Raw genomic sequence first — 18447 nt, forward strand, 5'->3', positions numbered from 1 at the left:
ATTTTGTCCTTACCATTGAAAATAAATTGCATCTGTATTTGCCTGTTTCCCTTGTAGATGCTGGTGCAATATAAAAAACCTATACCTCTCCGTCTAAAACTTTGTAACATTTTGAAATTCATTTTGGGATAGAATTGAGTCAGAGAAAAGGCGCCCTCAATATGTTAGCAAGTAACCACTTTGTCCAAAAATGTGTAACATTTTGGTAGGCATTATGGGATAGAAGTTACTTTATAAAGCGCCCTCAATATGTCAGCAATTTATTTATACCAGTACCTAGCTTCATCCAAAAAACTAGGCCTAGAGCCTGGCAGATCATGCTTATATAAGATGTTTATTACCTATTTGAGGCATAACCTCATTATTTATTTATTGTGTTCATTGTTTAGAGGTAATTAATAAGTTGTGATATTTTTTTTATCTATTTTAAGTGTCATAGAATATTGATTAAGTCTAGAAAGAAGGCACTTGACTTCTTCTTGGATCACTTCCTTAGAATTTGTCCTAGTAGGCTATTGGGCCTATAGGCCTAATATACTAGCGGCTAAACACTCTTGAGTGTCCGAGGCCTACCCTAGCACTTGGTTAGTTGGTAAGCGATCCAACAACTAAGCTCAGGCCTAACTAACTAGGTAAGTAAATAAATTGAGTCTAGCCTAGGCCTATATTATGTATTGTTTGTGATAGACAATGCTATTGATTGGTGCGAATGGATTGTTAATTCATTGTCAATTTAAAATTTGAACAATCATGGTTGATCATGTCAATTATTAATAGTACAATGATATAAATTGGATGCCCACAATCAATAGTGCCAACAACAGTGAAGTCAGTGCCGATAAGAAACTTTACATCCACACACATTGTCATTACAATATAATGTATTTTTTTCTTGTTTCAATTATTTTAATATTGTAACTTTTTGTTTAATTATATGTCACTGTATTTCAGTTATGCAAAGCAGCATTTTATATGGAGGAATTCTTGGAGAACATATAGATGAAGTGGACCACAATCACCCTGATGTTGCAGAGGTTATTCATGTATGTGAATTTAAGTAACATTAAGTAAAAAACCCTGAGATACTGCAGCATAATTTTGTGAGAGTTCATCCTACAAAAAACCTAGTAATAGTAATACACTCTATATCGTATTGATTTAGCTTTTTGCTTTTTTTTTTGTATCTCCATTGAGATCCAGCCACTGATACCCACAGCATTGTCATTCAGTAATTTGCCTTTGGATTTATACTATATATATTGTTAAATGTTATATAATTTTTCTTGTTTCAGTTTGCCAAAGAGAAAGCAAGAAAATATGAGTCTTTAGTGGCAAACAATAATTTTAACTCAGAACCTGATATTCTTGGTATTCATAAAGAGGTAAGAGCCAGTTTATTTATTATTTATAAGTGCTTTTTACAACATTTTTTAAATCCATGAATAGATCGAATCTTACATAATAAATGATAATAATACTCATCTATATCTTCCGATGCCATCTCTTGATGGATGAACTTGTATTCTGTAGCCTTTCTGGAATTTCCCAGCTTTTTTTTTAGAAAAATGACTTATTTACAACAGCAGTTAACCTATAAGGACCATATTAAGATTGTTCTCAAAACACAATATAAACCAAAAATACATTAACATTACAGTACGAAAACATTAAATTTGTGTGTTTAAATAATTAATTCTAAGCTAGTTAACCTATGAAGCACCCATAGTATGATTGACCTCAAAACACAACACTAACCAAAAAACAATAAAATTACAGTACTAAAACATTAGATTTGTGTGTTAATTTATACTTTATTAATTTTGCTTTTCATAGAAGTTGCATTACACAGTAAATGGTGCTACCCGCTATGTCAAGAAGGAATACCTCGTTGAAAAAGGAAAACAAAAAATACAAACAAAACGTGCAATAATTGGACTTAATTACAGACTTGGTCTGTCATGGAGCAACAGTTCTTATTTTCACGAATTATTAATAACGAAAGATCGTGCTCACCGTTTATTTATTTTTCAACACACATTTTATAAAACAAACTCAAGGATATGCATAAATTCCAGTTCGGAAATAAACGAGGCTAGTAAAACTACTGATGATCATATTACTATTATTGACCAATCAAGTAGCTTGGGTGATGGTCATGTGGTTCCATCTAGCAAATCGTTTTCAAGTATTCTCAGGAAGAATCCATTATCTTTAGGGGATGGATGTCATAAATCAGAAAGTTATTCGAATTCTCATTGGAAAGTACCGTCGAATGAAGCACAAAGACAATTACAAATTTTATCTTATAATATTTGGAATTTTAATAGTTTTGAAAATAATCCAAAGTATTATGTTAGAAGAATGAATCAACTAGGCACTGTGAGTATAATCTATAGTTATGATAATGTTTAATCATAGAGATATTATAGTGAAAACTATAATATCTCTATGGTATAAAGGCCAATTTACACAGAATAGCTTTAACAGTATTAAAAATATGGAATCTAGGGTATGCTATTCCTAATGACCATTTACACACAACGTGGAGCGGACAGACAGTTTAAAAGTTATATATTAAAACTATTATTATATAAATATATTATTTATATTACAGTTGGTTGCAGGCAGTCAAAGTGATATTATAGGGTTTCAGGAAGTTCGATTTGACCATTTAAATGGGGAGGAACTTGGACCTGCTCAGGTGCAACACCTTGCTAACTATTTACCTGGCTACCAGGTAAGTAAATGGAATGTAATTTACATATCCGGTATTACAATCATCACCATCATTACATTTTATTCCTCTTTATTATATGTACCAGTGTTGTTTTCACATGGCTACTCGCATATCGTTTGGTGCATGGCCTCAAAAAACGAAAACGAAACATTGACGTTTGATTTGTCGGTGCCGGAACAGATGTGAAAGACCCTTAATAGGGATGTCCCCCTGAATTGTGTCCCAAAGTATGGTATAGAGGTTGTAGTCACTAATGTTATTGTCGGTGACAAAAGCAAAAAAATCAAATTTACAGTAATCTTACAGTAATTTTAAAATTCTCTTTATTTTACAGTTTGTGTACCAACCCGCCGTTTCCTATTTCTCACAAGATCTAGTAAGAGTTGAAGAAGGTTTAGCGATATTTTCCAAACATCCCATTGTAGCACATGACTATATCCTATTATCAAGGTACTAAATATGTCAATAACAGTTACCGACGGTACTTTACCGTGATGTATAAAATCCATTCACAAACTTTGTATTTTACAGTAATTCAAAGATGTAGCTTAAGTCTTGGGTGTTCCCGTGTATATGGCTGGGCAGAAATTTTTGCCCAAATATGGTTATGGTAGTGGTATGACATCATGTCCATATATGGGAACATCAAATTTTGTTGTCACATACAGTTTCCTTTTTTTTGTAGGAATCTTTCAGATGCCGATGATTCTGTCCATCAAAGAATCTGTCTCCGAGCTGAGATTATCATTCCTGATATTGGTGTTGTAAGTTAATGTGGAGCTGTAGCTTGCTTGCTTTCCAATCCCAAGGTCCGGGGTTCAATTCTCGCGACTCTTAACTCCACTAAGAAAAATGTAATTCCTCCTGTAAGATTCTAGTTTATCCATGATCTTACAGTGACAGTCAGGAGGCTTACCTAAACAAACATTCAACATCCTGTGTCGGCTTAAAAGTCTTTTTGACACAAAGTTTTAGAATAGTGTACTGATAGTTGATGCCCATAAAATTCAAAACCTTTTTTCCCCTTCCCTCTTGTGTCCCACATTTAACATTTTACACTTGGCAATTTTTAATACATGATCTTTTACTTCTTTCTCTTTCCTGTTGAAAAATCAAAACTAGTAATGCATTTAACCTTTTAATATGTATTATCGATATCTATTTTCTTACACTCTTCTAGGTTCATGTGTTTGTGACCCACCTTTCACTCAGTCCATCTGCTAGGTTCAGATCTGTCTTGGAAATCTGGAACTACATGAGTGGAGTTAAAGGACCAGCTATCCTATTAGGAGATTTCAATGATGAACCACACAGCAAGCCTATACAGTAAGCATTACATAGCAAGTATATACAGTAAGCATTACATAGCAAGCTTATAGAGTAATTTGATATAAAACAAATGAATACAATCAATCAAATATGTTTCAGGTTTTTATCTGGTAAAACTGATATTAATGGTGTATGGACAAGTGAATTAAAAGACGCATGGAGAGTGTTCCACAAAGAACCAAGGTAGTTTGCCGACCAGTATTAGGCCATAAAAATAATGTACATTTGAGATACCATTTTACCACATAACACCACCAAGAATCATGTTATTACATAACCATCTTACACACAACAGCATTAGCATATCACACCCAAGGCTTTTTAAAACACAATCAGGTTAATTAACACAGCACTATCACAAGAAATTGTTGGAGCAGTTATTACAACATCGATAAAATCATAACTGAGCATGAATGAGGTAACATTTTGAACATTATTTGAATTTACATATTTTTTCTTCAGGCCTGATGGCCCTGGTGTATACCAAGGAAATGAAAAGAGGGATGATGGTCTTACATTTAACAGACTTGATAGACATCTTAGGAAACGAGTAAGTACATGTTTTTTGTTCTTTTTATATATTTAGGCAAATTACAAGGATAACCATAACCAAATTCATTCACTATCTTTCTTAAAGGTGGCAATCCCATTCACAAGACAAACATATACACAAGATTCTCCACATAAACACAGTCTTATTACAAGTCTTTGGGAGTGGGGTTGTAATTTGTCATTAGAAAAAATCCTGACAAGACAGGACGTGAACCCTTGGATTGGTAGCCAAGCATCATAACCACCAAGCCACTCACTCCACTCATTGTTATATTATCTGTCAAAAGTATTTTTTTTTAATGAATGTTAACAAGTTATAATGCTTGCTACATGTATAATTAATAAATCTTTCTTTACAGATTGATTATATATTTGTTCGTTTACCGAAGCATCTTGAAATAAAAGACATTTCTCTGTTAGACGATGAGCAATGGAATCGCAAGGCTAGCTCAGACCATGTTGCAGTGCAAGCAACGATAAAGGAAGTTAGTGCAGGTGAATGAAGGCTAAATATAATTGCTTGGTTTTCACACTTCAAGCGCTCTGTGGTTGAAATGAATAGGCAGTTTGGGCAACTTCCGTATACGTATGGGTAAAAAGAGTATGGGAGTTTTGGAAATCAGTTTATTGTCTATACAGATTGGTTTATATGCTTAAATGCTGTGCAAGCAGAACATTCATTCATTCATTAGGGTGCCTTGTGCAATAATTAGCAAGTTTTTGTTTTGTAAACTGAAAGAGACGGTAATTTATGCAAACGAATTAATCTATGCATGCGTATAAGCTCAGTATTCACCTTTAGTTATTGTTACTGTATTTAGTAACTCGTAAAAGAGACCTAGGTTGATAAACTATGGCGATACCTCAGACTGTTAAAGTACAATGAGAGGCCAAACCTCTCTCCTTTCTATTTAAGCCATTTTGTATGTTTTAATTTAATGCGCTTTAGTTGCCAAATAAATGCAATATATATACCAGCTACTGATACCCACAGCATTGTCATTATTTTCAGTAATTTGCCTTTGGATTTATATATATGGATTGTATATTTATTTAATAAAACTCATTTTAAAAGGTCTATTCTTTTCTTGTATTGTAATACATTGGTACAGTAATATTGTATTGTAATATATTGGTTATATTGTATTGTAATATATTGGTTATATTGTACAATACATTGGTAATATTGTATTGTAATATATTGGTTATATTGTACAATACATTGGTAATATTGTATTGTAATATATTGGTTATATTGTACAATACATTGGTAATATTGTATTGTAATATATTGGTTATATTGTATTATAATACATTGGTAATATTTTATTGTATTATAACAATGGTTATATTGCATTGTAATACATGGTTATATTGCACTGTAATACATTGGTAATATTTCATTGTAATAAATTGGGTTATTATATTAATAAATAGTTTTATATTTATCAAAAATGGAAAAGACATCTGTTATTTATATTCAGCATATTTGATTTATTAATAATTATTTGTTGAATAAAGATATTTTTATTATTGTAATATGCAACATACTGTGTTTGAATTTGTACGCTGTGAAATATTTTGATTCATTTTATTAAAAAATTCATTACAAAAAGTTCTATACCATCTTTTTTTTTCTCACACTGAGTTTATATCCAATTGTTCAGGCATGTATTACTAGCTGATGCGGTTGTTTAGCTTGGACTTTCTTACTATTATATATTTACAGGCCATCTGTATTATAGGCCATACCAGGACCGTCTGGGTATTAAAGTTGTCCAGGGGGTGGTAAATGTCTACATGTTGTTGTCCTGGGGGTAAATGTCTATGTGTTGTAGTTGTCCTAGGGTAGTTTCTAAGTGAGAGTCCTGGGGGTGGGGCAAAGACGTCTGCATGTTATAGTTGCCCTGGTGGTAGATGTCTGCATGTTACAGTTGTCCTGGGGGTAAATATCTACGTGTTGTAGTTGTCCTGGGGGTAAATGTCTACGTATTGTAGTTGTCCTAGGGTAGTTTCTAGGCGAGAGTTGTCCTGGGGGTGGGGCATAGAAGTCTGCATGTCACAGTTGCCCTGGGGGTTGTTGTCTGGGTGTTAGGTTAGTTGTCTCAGTTGTTCTCTACTATTAGTGTGCCAATTGCAGTGTTGTTCACTGGAAATTCAGTCATGTAATATTACAAGTTTCATCACTTAACAACAAATAGTGTCAATACGAGTCTTACAAAACAAAATAAAACCATGATAAAACCAAATGTTCTTGTTTTTTTTAATACATATATACAATATACAAAACAAACTATACAGTTTGCATTCAACCACAAAAGTGATTTGAAAAAAAGGCCAAAGACATGTCCGTTGCACCTTACTGGTTTGGTGACCTTAATGACCTCCTAACACCAATCATACGTTGCACCACTCATATGTCGTCTTATTGAATACCACCATCTATATCACTATCATGTGTCAATTTATTCTCATCTTTTCCTCTTCTTTTTTGGTCTTCCCACGTCGCCTTCATCTTCTTCTGACGTCTTCGTTTGTTTCACAATATTCTCTGGGTCGTTGGCCTCTACTTTCCAGCATTCTTCAGGTGCAAGTTCTTCAATTTTTCTAACTGATAATGTTGATCGAACAGATTTTCTAGAAACTAAATTAAATAAATGAGTAGAATCTTTGAATTGTATTATTTAATCAAACTAACTACAATAACAAAAATAGTTATGATAAATTGTAGTGTAGTGAGGGCATGCAGGCTTAAGAGCTACCCATTTTTTTTTCAATATGAAATGTGTTTTTTGGACATGAATACGACATTCAGAAGAACATCTAGTATATATTTTACATATCATTGCATTTATATATGTTATTTAGGCTTTAAATTAATAACAATAACTTAAAATATATCTAAATTTAATTAGTAAAATAAACAAGGGAAAATTACTCACTAGCATGCATAAGCAAAGCCCTACAGTTTCTTGATAATGCATTTTTACATTGGCTTTCACTCAAACCAAACAACAGTCCGCTGAATATCACATGATGGAAAATATTAACATGTATATATATAAGTATATAATACTGTATAATGCCAGGCGTGGTTATGAAATGTGGTCAGTGTGCGTGTTATACTCAGGTTCCATTAATGGTTTTACCAAAGTCTGAATTTAGTCTAAATTAAGGGGGTGGAATTATACCCGAGTATGGTATTACTGTATATGGTACATATATAGTTTTAGGAGATTTTGTATCAATATAGATGGATTGATAAGTACACTTTACAGCAGCTATATACAGCAGCTATATACAGCAGCTACATACAACAGCTACATACAGCAGCTATATACAGCAGCTATATAAAGCAGACATATACAGCAGACATATACAGCAGCTACATACAGTAGCTATATACAGCAGATATATACAGCAGCTATATACAGCAACTATTTACAGTACAAAAAGGATACAGGTTGGCAACATCATATGGTGATCGTATCTCCATTACCTAAAACAGAAAATATAACAATAAGATTAAACAAATTATAATAGTATATAATTCTAAGCTACTATTATCATAGGCACATGGTAGTAGTTTCGCAGGAAAATATACTCTGGGTAACAATAGAGGTTAAAAGAGACCTATTATGACCTGTAAAGCTCTGTCTACACTATCAAACCAGTTTGACAAAAAAAGTGTGATGTGCCCAAATATGGTAGTGATTTGACATCATCATGTCCATATATGGGCACAACACATTTTTTTGTCACATAAACTTTGATAGTGTAGACAGAGCTCTATGACCACAGGTACATTTCTGCTCAGCTTGAATACACTAGATTCACCCATCCAGGAAAGTGTGTTATGAAGTACTACCAGTTTTACAAACGATCAAAACTCAATACTGTATACAAAGCTGGATGTTTGTTTCATATAAAAAAAAAGAAATATACAATAAAGTAAACATAAATCACTAACTCTTTCAGCTTGGCTTGAAATGATAACATTCTTTCCGTTGTTAACTGCAACTAATGCATGTGCATTGCCGATAATGTTTCTCCGTGCAGTGGTGTTGTTGATGGCTGGTGTATAGATGATCTCAAAATGTACACCTCTATCCAGAGCCTGGGGAAAAATAAGACTCTTATCACTCACTAATCCACTGTATTTATGTAGAAAAACTAATAATAAACAGAGTTTAGTATCAATGAAATCTTATCCCTTCTACTGTACATTGAAAAAAAACCCAAACATTTCATTCAAACTTACAACATTATAGTTTGAAGAGTAGTACTTAATTAAAACTGTTGAGAACTTACAGCTCTGACAGGGTGGTATTTCATAAAAAATGGAAGCCGCTGCGTGAAGTCCAGTGATATAATGTCTACTTCCAATTGTGTACATGTCAACAGGAATAGTTTGTCTGTTGTTGGTTGAACAGCGAGCAGATCATATGATTGAATGGCATTGTCTGTTGACTAAAGAAAGGTATCCTGTATAGTATTAATATCATAATAAGAAAAGTAATAATAATCTTTTATGATAATAATTATGATTACAGTTAACTCTCAATACTAGACTCTCTTAAAACCAGAACACAGACTTTTCTTGAGGTTCAAAAGGTCCCAAATGTCCCATAAAAAACACATTCCAAATACCAGACTTTCCAGACATATTTGGCCAGCCCATAGGTGTCCAGTATTGGGAGAGTTGACAGTATAATATTTATGAGGTGCTTTTTACCATGTATGGTCTAACAATGCTTAGAGAAAAGAATAAAAATCAAAAAGGTGTCAACGTAGAAGAAAGGAAAAAGGTAAGTATAACAAAGAATTTACAGTTAGAAGTGGCATTTGCCAAGTTCATTTTCTACACTTTGTCAGTAGAAACAATAACCGTCGTTAAGCTGAAACATGGATATTGACCAAGGGATTGGTGCGTTGGCAACTGTTATCATTTCACTGGGTCCTGGTTGCCACAAGCTACAAAAGTTAGTACATGTTTAAGAGACCATATTACCATCCTTGCAAATGTTGTGTTGTCCTTTAAAATCAGCGTAACTCTTGACAGCTGTTGAAGACTTCTACCTTTAACCTGCAAAGAGTTGATAAGACAGTTTAAAGTTCAGAAAAATGACATGTGGAATTGAAACATGTTAAAAAGAGATAGGTACCACTCAGTCAATTAAAAAATGGAACTAGATCAACCTTCAAGTTTGCAATGTCAGTATTCTGTAGTTCTACTGGTCCAGGAGCATTCTTTAACTGCAAAAAATGAATCAATTATTAATATCATATTGGTTTTTGTTTATTTTATGTCATACATATAACAGTAAAACTTTAAAATGTTTTTATGCAGAAATAAAGAACAAAATATTGATTAAAAATTCTGTTGCTGGAATTTAACTGGTTATCGTTACATTTTCAATTCTGAATCAGAGTATTTAAACTCACCCCTTTCTTATCTCTCACAACATGATTGACAGCTACTACTTCATAACCAGCTGCAAAATAATTTATTAATATAATATTATTTTATATATAATAGGCCTATTATTAAATAATAATAAAATATTATATTGAATTTTATAGATTTTCTGGATTGGATGGGCTGTATTGGCATTTGAAAATTCTAAGGCATTGATTAAATTTTACTACAGTATTATAATATAAAATGAACAAAAAGACAAATATTAAATATTATTATTAAATATTATTATTAATATTATAAAATATAAATAAAAAAAGAGACAACATTTATTTTTGGATTTTTGATTTGAGCTAAAAGTATAGAATAATGAAGATGGTTTAACCATGGAGGTAATTTTTACCTCCATGGTTAATCACACATGGTGACCAGTAAGGCCTACCTGGCCTAGGCCTGCACAAGCCGGGAATACCGCCGGCCTCCCTTGGATGGATTCGCTAGCCTCCCTAAAACGTACGTAGTAGCCCTAGCTAGGCCTACTTGATTCTATAAATCATCAAAACAATGTTTTCTTTAGTTAATTATTCATATAACATATTATTTAATGTTATTCAAATAAACAAACCGTTCGCAGCACTTCCAATTAGCTTCTGTAGTTGTTTTTTATCTGTTGTAAAAGGAATATTTAGATCGTGAAACTTGGCCATGTTTCACGTGTTCAACTTGTTTATGTTCCGACACGTATGGCGCGCCTAAAGTGTCAAATACTATATATTACTGTAATGCTGACCTGGTTTTCTTGCAATAATCATCTGATTCAACTGATGTAATCATTTAAATATTTCCTCTCATATTCATTGTTTCAATCATTGCACAAATTAAAGTCTAGTCTAGTGCCAATGATATAATAATACAACAATATTATCACATAAAATAGAATAAATGAAAATGCCACAAACACATATTATCTTTTTACTTCAAATTTATTGATAGCACACATAATTTCAATAATTTTTACATAAAAACGTTCCAGCATTATGATACATATATACTGCAAAAATAACATTGCTCTTTCCATAATTATTAAATTATGTACACACATCTATAGAATAATAAAATATCTATTTAACTGGAATTTGTACCATTGTTTATACTACAGACAGAATAAGTTGTTTTATCACATGAAATTTGAAAAGAAGAAATCATTTATACAGAAAAGGCACTAAAAATCATGTTTTATATTTAACCCTGTTATTTGGAATTAGACAGTTGACAAATAGTGCATCATGATATGTATATACCTGTAGTAATAACTGTACAAGATAACAAATATGGTTCTGTGTACATTAAATTCTTATTCATTTTCTAAAATTTGTATTTTAAACTGAAATTAAAATCTTTATAGTAATATTAGTATTCAGAATGCCAATAAAAAACCACTCCAATAAAAGACCTCCCTCTCCACTACTGTGTGTAATATACTAATAAATGTAATAGGTAAAATATATCGAGGGTAGGTAAAATATATCGAAGGTAGGTAAACTATATCCAAGATAGTTAAATATATCCAGGGTGGGTACAATATATCCAGTGTGGGTAAAATATTATATCCAGGGTAGGTAAAATATATTCAGGGTGGGTAAAATATATCCAGGGTAGGTAAAATATATCCAGGGTGGGTAAAATATATCCAGGGTGGGTAAAATATATCCAGGGTGGGTAAAATATATCCAGGGTAAGTAAAATATATCCAGGGTGGGTAAAATATATCCAAGGTAGGTAAAATATATCCAGGGTAGGTAAAATATATCCAGGGTAGGTAAAATATATCCAGGGTAGGTAAAATATATCCAGGGTAGGTGAAATATATCCAGGGTATGTAAAATATATCCAGGGTAGATACATTTCCTTACTTAAATTTCCTTCAAAATTTTTAACATTAAAAAAATGTTTTATATCTAATAATTTATAAAAATAAAATCATGTCATGATTGACTAGAACATTCTTAAAATATTGGTGGGTGAATATTATTGATTCATTTAATAGCTTGCCATTCTTAATTTTATTACAATGAATTATAATAACCATTGTTATACAATTATCGGGTTGTTAAAAATTATGTGTACACTTTACACAAAATAAAAACAAATTGTTTAAATAAAACTAAATAAAAATTAACTTTAGTAGAAAAATAAATGATATAAATACAGGAAGCATTGCATACAAAATCATTGTTCCGTGTCCAGGTAAAAAATTAAGCTTTTATAAAATTAAAAGAAAGTAAACACATAAATCTACAATACAATTTATGAAACTTAAAAGCTACTGTACTTTAAAATATTTCTAAAAAAAAAGCAAAGTATAAAAGCCAAATATAAATTAGTTTTGTCCCAATATGAGGTGTTTTTACTTACAACACTATAATACTGCACTTAATAACGACTAAATGAAACCTATGAGTTGTATCTATTTTGTACTTGTTTAATATTTTACAGATGTACATAAATGGAGGACTTAGATGACATAATACAGATAATACAGGGGGGGGGGGGGAAACCATCTACTTTGTGCTGGATTCTTTAAAAAGTGAATCATGTGAACATTATATGTATAGTGTACAAACCATAGAGAGAGGTTCAAAACAGACAAGGCAACAACATTTGTAAAATAATTGATATTGTATACAAGCTGTGCCGGGGATGGTGGTAAAAATTGGTCTCATTGTCTGCTTCATACAGGCCATGGCCCTGCAACAGCACAACTTGTTTGACCACAATTAATAGAATATTTGTGTTTACTATTATAAGCTTTAGCATTGATTTATCATAGTATAACTAAAAAAATCAAAATGATGAACTGAAGGAGGACCAAAATGATGATTAGTCTTTACCACAAACCCTTTCATGCATCTTCCGTTACAAAAAATATTAAACAAACTCATTATAAGTAAAGAATACCAAAAAAAAGTTTTCCTCTCCACCAAAATAATACCCATATTATATATAAACAATACAACACACAGTTACAAAACTAAATATAAACCATTTAAATACATTTTCATATAAATATATATTGTTACAAAAATCCTCTATATCATACACCCCTAAACGATAAGTCATCTTGCTTTTCTATGGCATTTTGCATTTTATACTGAAAATCATTGTCATTACACTTGTGGCAAAAATGATGATTTCCTTACTGTATATTTATTTTGGGAAATAACCATTTTTTAATCGTTTTAATGAAACTTATACTAATTGAGTTAATTTTGTTAAAATTAATGGTCAAAAAGTGATTAAAAAGTCAATAAAATAGTTAACATTTACTTAAATTGTTAAAATTAAAACTTTAGTTTTGAGAACAAATTAAATATAAAAAATTAATGATATTTTCAAGAAAAAATAATACTGAACATAAAGAATGTGATGTGATTGATATAATATAAGATAGTGAAAGAATAAAAAAAAAAACAGTTTAAATTGGCTAGAATGTCAGAATATGCAAATTATCCATTTCTTTGGTATTTTATTTTAATTTTTAACATCCATTTTTTGTTATATTTTTGCATAAACTAATTTTAATTCATTTTACAAAATATTAATAATAAATTACAGAAAATAAATAAATAAGAAATAAATGTCCATAAGTAAATATAACACGATAACAATTTAACAGATGTTTTGAATTTAACATTATTATTTATGTTTGATAGATAAATGAAAAATAAAAAACAAATTATGTTATTATGTTTAACAAAACAAAAAAATAATTAGAAAATATTAGTTAAAAGCTACCTTGATACTCTCGTTTAGTAGGACTGAAATAAAGAGAAAACAAAATGTCAGTAAATAACAATTTAGAGGTAAACTAATAAATTCCACTCCTAAATTCCGTCACCTGGGAAAGGCTTACAACCAAACAAATGCATTCATACATGAAAAATAATAATAATAAATTGAGCAGGTATCCCAGTGTGGGCTTATAGCCGCATCAGTATGGTACAAGATAAACGTCACACTATTTATTAATTATCATTTGTAATGTCAGGTTGTACGACATTACATGAAATAATAATATAACTATTATTCATTCACAACATAGATGAGTTGTTCCAACTCAAATTACATTTCTTTAAAAATAGGTTCATGATTCTATATAGATTTTATTCTAACTGATGTTTACAAATTGTTCTTTTTACTGCAAATTCAAGAATTATTAAGCATGATTCACAGTAGGGTTACGACATATGACATCAAAGGTCACATGATATTCAATAGCCAATGTTAAGGGTCATAAAATGCCACAAAAGACCAAACTTATACATGTAGAGAAAAGATCACAATGCAATAACCATGTCGTAGCTTTTTACGGACAAAGCAGTTTTGATGATGGGTAGATAGCGAGTATTTACAAATCCTTGTGTTTTAATTCTAACTGCTACATTCAAATTTACAAAAAGTTACACATATATAATTACCAAAATTTACATCAAAAATATATTTTCTCCCCCTAAATTATGAAAGTACTAAGGTAGTGTGTTGCCAACTAGTGTAAAGCTACAGTGCATCCATACTCCTTTTATATCCAGGCTTGATGTTGTCAATAAATTTACAAAAACATTTCATGCTTACACACCAAAGCCAGTAGCCATGTTTTTTATAGAAAGGTGCATTTTTCTACACAAGAGATAATAAATAGTTTGGCCTATTTACCATCACTTCCACTCCTAGTCACACACCAGTCAAGTTGTGATAGCTCCACAAGCAAGCACAGATATCACTATACACTTTGCTACTGTTCATGATGTACGCCATGGAAAGCAGTAGATGCACTAGGAGTATGAATATTTAAAACCCACCACACAAGTGAATTCCTTATACTTATTACACTATCAAACTAGTTTGAAGAAAAAGTGTGACGTGCTCAAATATGGTAGTGATATGACATCATCATGTCCATATATGGGCACATCACATTTTTTGTCAAATAAACTTTGATAGTGTAGACAGAACTTTATTTTGTCAAAAAACTGTTTTAAATTTAAATGAACAAACTTGGAATTGCGAAAAAATGTTGTTTAATACAACGCAAGTGTATTATTAAATTAGGAATATAAATAATATTAAATAATTTTGAAATCATTGTAGCAGATGTGTTTTATAGTGGCTTTAAATCATCCATAATGTGTGGCGGGCCTTAAGAGCACCTGATTAATACACACGTTCATTAGCATATTAACACAGGTGATGGAATGTTGTTTAACATACATTCCAATACAATTTTGGCTTCTTATCTTACAAGTTACACAACAGTATGTGCTATCGGACGTACAGAAATGTTATGTAAACAACGAACTGGAGAGCAGAGAAGATAACTAGGAATGTAACAAAAGACTTCATGCCGTTTCCACGTCGTTTCACTATCCGAAGGGGTACCAACACACTGCAAAGAACAACAAGATATTCTGTGTTAGTATTTAGCTTAACAATTTTTTACCTTTATTTTTAAAAGGCCTATTCTGTCACTGTATTTTTTTTAAAGAGAAATGATCGCAAAGAAATCACCACAGAAAAAATAGTAGAGAGAAACATTCAATAAACACCTCATTCTGTAAAATGTAAAACTTCTACATTGTGTGTTGTAAAATTAGAATAAGCCCACATGTACATGGTACTGCATTAAGCTTGGTTCCCACTGGGATGCAATGCAATAACGTAAGCGCAGCGAGTTGACCAATCACGACACAATGGATCCTTCAGGTCATAATTGGTCAAAATACTTGGTTTACGCTTACATCCTTGCGTTGCATACAAGTGGGAATTAGGCTTTACAGTATTGCACACTTATTGAGAATAGTCTTTTTATTTCAATGCATCCATTGCTATGATCATGTAAATGAATTCAGCATTAGTGCTGGCCTGTAAAACTGAAGAATTAAAGTCTTCCATAATATGTTTATATAATTATATCATAAACAAATTACATTCATGACTATTGCACTGTTTCTTACCTTTTCACAAATATAAATACTACTGTAGAAACCAGAATAAATTGTAATAAAGTAAAGATGTTAGGAGATCCTCTGGGGAAAGAGAGAGAACAAAAATTAATGTTAAAACATTCATAACAAAAAACAAAATAATTTATATGCAAATATGTATCATTATAGTCTTTAACTACTACAAATTCATGAATGTCAAATGGAGATTAATAATTTCAAACGCATATTTGAGAACATTTGTTATCGATATGAGAGAAGCAGACTTCATAAATGATGTCTCATAAGAATGTACACCTTTAACAAGACAAAGAAATAATTTATGCATTTTCCCCTTATGTATGCCGAACAGAAGACAAATTAACTAGACATCTAAACCTCTGTCTACACTATCAAACTAGCTTGACAAAAAACGTGTGATGTGGCCGAATATGGTAGTGATATGCCCAAATATGGCAGTGAATGACATCATCATGTTCATATATGGACACATCACATTTTTTTGTCACATAAAGTTTGATATTGACGAGGCGATGTGAAAGGGGAATAAGAATAGTGGAAGATTTGAACACAGAACTCTAGGTCTGGAAATTAAGAATTTAACTGTCAAGCTATAATTCCACTAAATACTACAAATCAAATACATATATATTATTAGTTTTTAATTTAAACAACTATACTTACCCTATTAAATTATCCGAATCTTTAGAATTTAAAGACTCGTATTTATTTATATGTCTTTCTATCCTATCGTTCCATCCTTCCACTCTTCTTATATGCCTGTCTATTGGTTCATTCCCCATATCTTCTTTTTGGTTATTAAATTCTCCTTTTCTTGGCCGATTGCCAACACTACTACCAATCGCAGCATATCTGTTGCCTTTTTCTGGCGTGTTGTTCTTATCGTCTGCGACTGCAACGTTCTTCATCTCCCCCTCCTCTGCCTCCATCTCCGCGTGACTTTCCTGCGTGTCGGCTCTTCCCGCACCTCGCACATGTCCCATGTTAATCCTTTGCCGAATTTTATTTTCATATCCGTTCCTATCGGCTGGACGTTGAATATTTTTAATATCTTCATTTATTTTTTCAAGTTCGGTGTCAAACGGGGTTGCAGGCGACCACTTTGACTGTAATTGTAATTCATCGTACGAAAGTTCTTTAATGTCCTCTGTAAACCAAAGACCGTTGAGATCATCTAAAAGAAAACAACAGTTTATTAAAAATAAGGCATTCATAAAGCCATGTCCATATAATCTGACATTCTTTGATTTTAACATTCTTTAATTATAGATACCTGTGTAAAATCAGATACATTGGTAGTCCCTAGACATTTGGGTAAAAATACATTCGACATTCAATTGCATAAAATGGGACTCTAAAAACTGTATTGAAAATATTACATTTAATCTCAGATATGTTTTTAATATAAGAAACAATATACCTTGGTGAAAAGTATACTAAAAATTAAATTATCTCTCATTTCACAATTTTTATTCAGGTTTCCTAAAAAACATGAAATTTAATTTTGTGATGATAATCTATATATTAATATTAAATTACAATATGTTATATAATAATCTATTGGGCACATTTTCAGACTGACATTTTTCTAGCATGGCTATGGTTATAAGTGCAGTAAAACTTTGTCTGAGATAATAGATGAGGGTTCATTCATTGTTTTATTTCAGATAAAATCCGTAAACGAGTACATCAGTACAAGAAACTTACATACATATAAACTGCCTTTACAGTATATCAGGTACCAGTTTTTTTTTAAAGGAATACCTATGTTATAGTTTACAATTACAAAAATGCATGGATTAATTTATAGCACACTTACCTGATGAACGCTTAAAATCCAACCAGTTTTTGCTACCTTGTTTAGATAGAAATACTTGAGTGGTATAGGGAAAAGGTTCTTTGACACCCCTCTGAAATAATGCAACAGTCCAAAGTCCTGCTTCTAATGCTCCACAGTTATTCAATGTGTTTACATATCGCACCGTGTCAGACTGCAAGAAACAGAAGTGCAACATGCCAATATGAACAAAAATTATAATTTATATTTAATATACTATTTGATTCCTTTAAATGGTTGTACACAAATAAATGTAATTTACTTTAAAATGGACACATAAAAAAGTCATAAAGTTATAAATAATATTAGCTTATTTAATTTGAGTTAAAAGGTACAGTATTTCAAGAAACTTGAATGATTTTTTCTATCAAATGCAAGAGAGAAGATACGATACTAATACTAAGATATGAGATACTAATATTGTAGTAAACATATGAGACATCTCATGTTTGCAATCTGTCCAGGCACTTTCTACTATAATAATGTACTATAGCCGCATTCTCAACCTGTACTGATTGTAAACAGATTCTTAAGCTCTCTCTGTCTACCCTAC

The 18447-nt window shown here is 31.5% G+C and overlaps 4 protein-coding genes across 4 annotated transcripts in view; 1 reads left to right on the forward strand and 3 right to left on the reverse strand.

The window, feature by feature from the left end:
* Positions 1–18447, reverse strand: part of LOC144837513 (epididymis-specific alpha-mannosidase-like) — a 128299-nt gene that overhangs the window by 18371 nt on the left and 91481 nt on the right. The window lies entirely within an intron of this gene.
* LOC144837539 (uncharacterized) lies at positions 282–5725 on the forward strand. Its single transcript, XM_078692710.1, has 11 exons — positions 282–391; positions 952–1043; positions 1293–1382; positions 1834–2379; positions 2615–2737; positions 3072–3187; positions 3423–3501; positions 3918–4063; positions 4166–4249; positions 4529–4616; positions 4978–5725. The coding sequence occupies exons 1-11, from the start codon at positions 331–333 to the stop codon at positions 5119–5121; spliced, it is 1569 nt and encodes a 522-aa protein (XP_078548836.1). The 5' UTR covers positions 282–330; the 3' UTR covers positions 5122–5725.
* Positions 6868–10787, reverse strand: LOC144837604 (ribonuclease P protein subunit p30-like). Its single transcript, XM_078692794.1, has 9 exons — positions 10663–10787; positions 10064–10113; positions 9818–9874; positions 9630–9704; positions 8930–9088; positions 8589–8735; positions 8080–8117; positions 7561–7640; positions 6868–7262 (listed from the first exon to the last, which is right to left on the reverse strand). The coding sequence occupies exons 1-9, from the start codon at positions 10742–10744 to the stop codon at positions 7090–7092; spliced, it is 861 nt and encodes a 286-aa protein (XP_078548920.1). The 5' UTR covers positions 10745–10787; the 3' UTR covers positions 6868–7089.
* The window catches only part of LOC144837489 (uncharacterized), a 76362-nt gene continuing 71442 nt past the window's right edge, over positions 13528–18447 (reverse strand). Inside the window, exons 18-22 of the mRNA XM_078692627.1 lie at positions 17877–18048; positions 16721–17231; positions 16049–16120; positions 15370–15480; positions 13528–13855 (exon numbers count right to left, since the gene is read on the reverse strand). Coding sequence (XP_078548753.1) covers positions 13822–13855; positions 15370–15480; positions 16049–16120; positions 16721–17231; positions 17877–18048 — 900 coding nt within the window. The 3' untranslated portion in view covers positions 13528–13821. The remainder of the gene's footprint in view (positions 13856–15369; positions 15481–16048; positions 16121–16720; positions 17232–17876; positions 18049–18447) is intronic.

Source organism: Antedon bifida, chromosome 3, assembly GCF_963402885.1.
Source record: "Antedon bifida chromosome 3, ecAntBifi1.1, whole genome shotgun sequence".
NCBI classification, from domain to species: Eukaryota; Metazoa; Echinodermata; class Crinoidea; order Comatulida; family Antedonidae; genus Antedon; species Antedon bifida.

Coding starts and splice junctions, on each gene's coding strand:
- LOC144837539 (XM_078692710.1), top strand. CDS start 331: ATGTTTATTACCTATTTGAGGCATAACCTCATTATTTATTTATTGTGT. Junction 1,383..1,833: donor TTCTTGGTATTCATAAAGAG/GTAAGAGCCAGT, acceptor TGCTTTTCATAG/AAGTTGCATTACACAGTAAA. Junction 2,380..2,614: donor GAATGAATCAACTAGGCACT/GTGAGTATAATC, acceptor TTTATATTACAG/TTGGTTGCAGGCAGTCAAAG.
- LOC144837604 (XM_078692794.1), bottom strand. CDS start 10,744: ATGGCCAAGTTTCACGATCTAAATATTCCTTTTACAACAGATAAAAAA. Junction 10,114..10,662: donor AATTGGAAGTGCTGCGAACG/GTTTGTTTATTT, acceptor ATTATTTTGCAG/CTGGTTATGAAGTAGTAGCT. Junction 9,705..9,817: donor CTGACATTGCAAACTTGAAG/GTTGATCTAGTT, acceptor AACTCTTTGCAG/GTTAAAGGTAGAAGTCTTCA.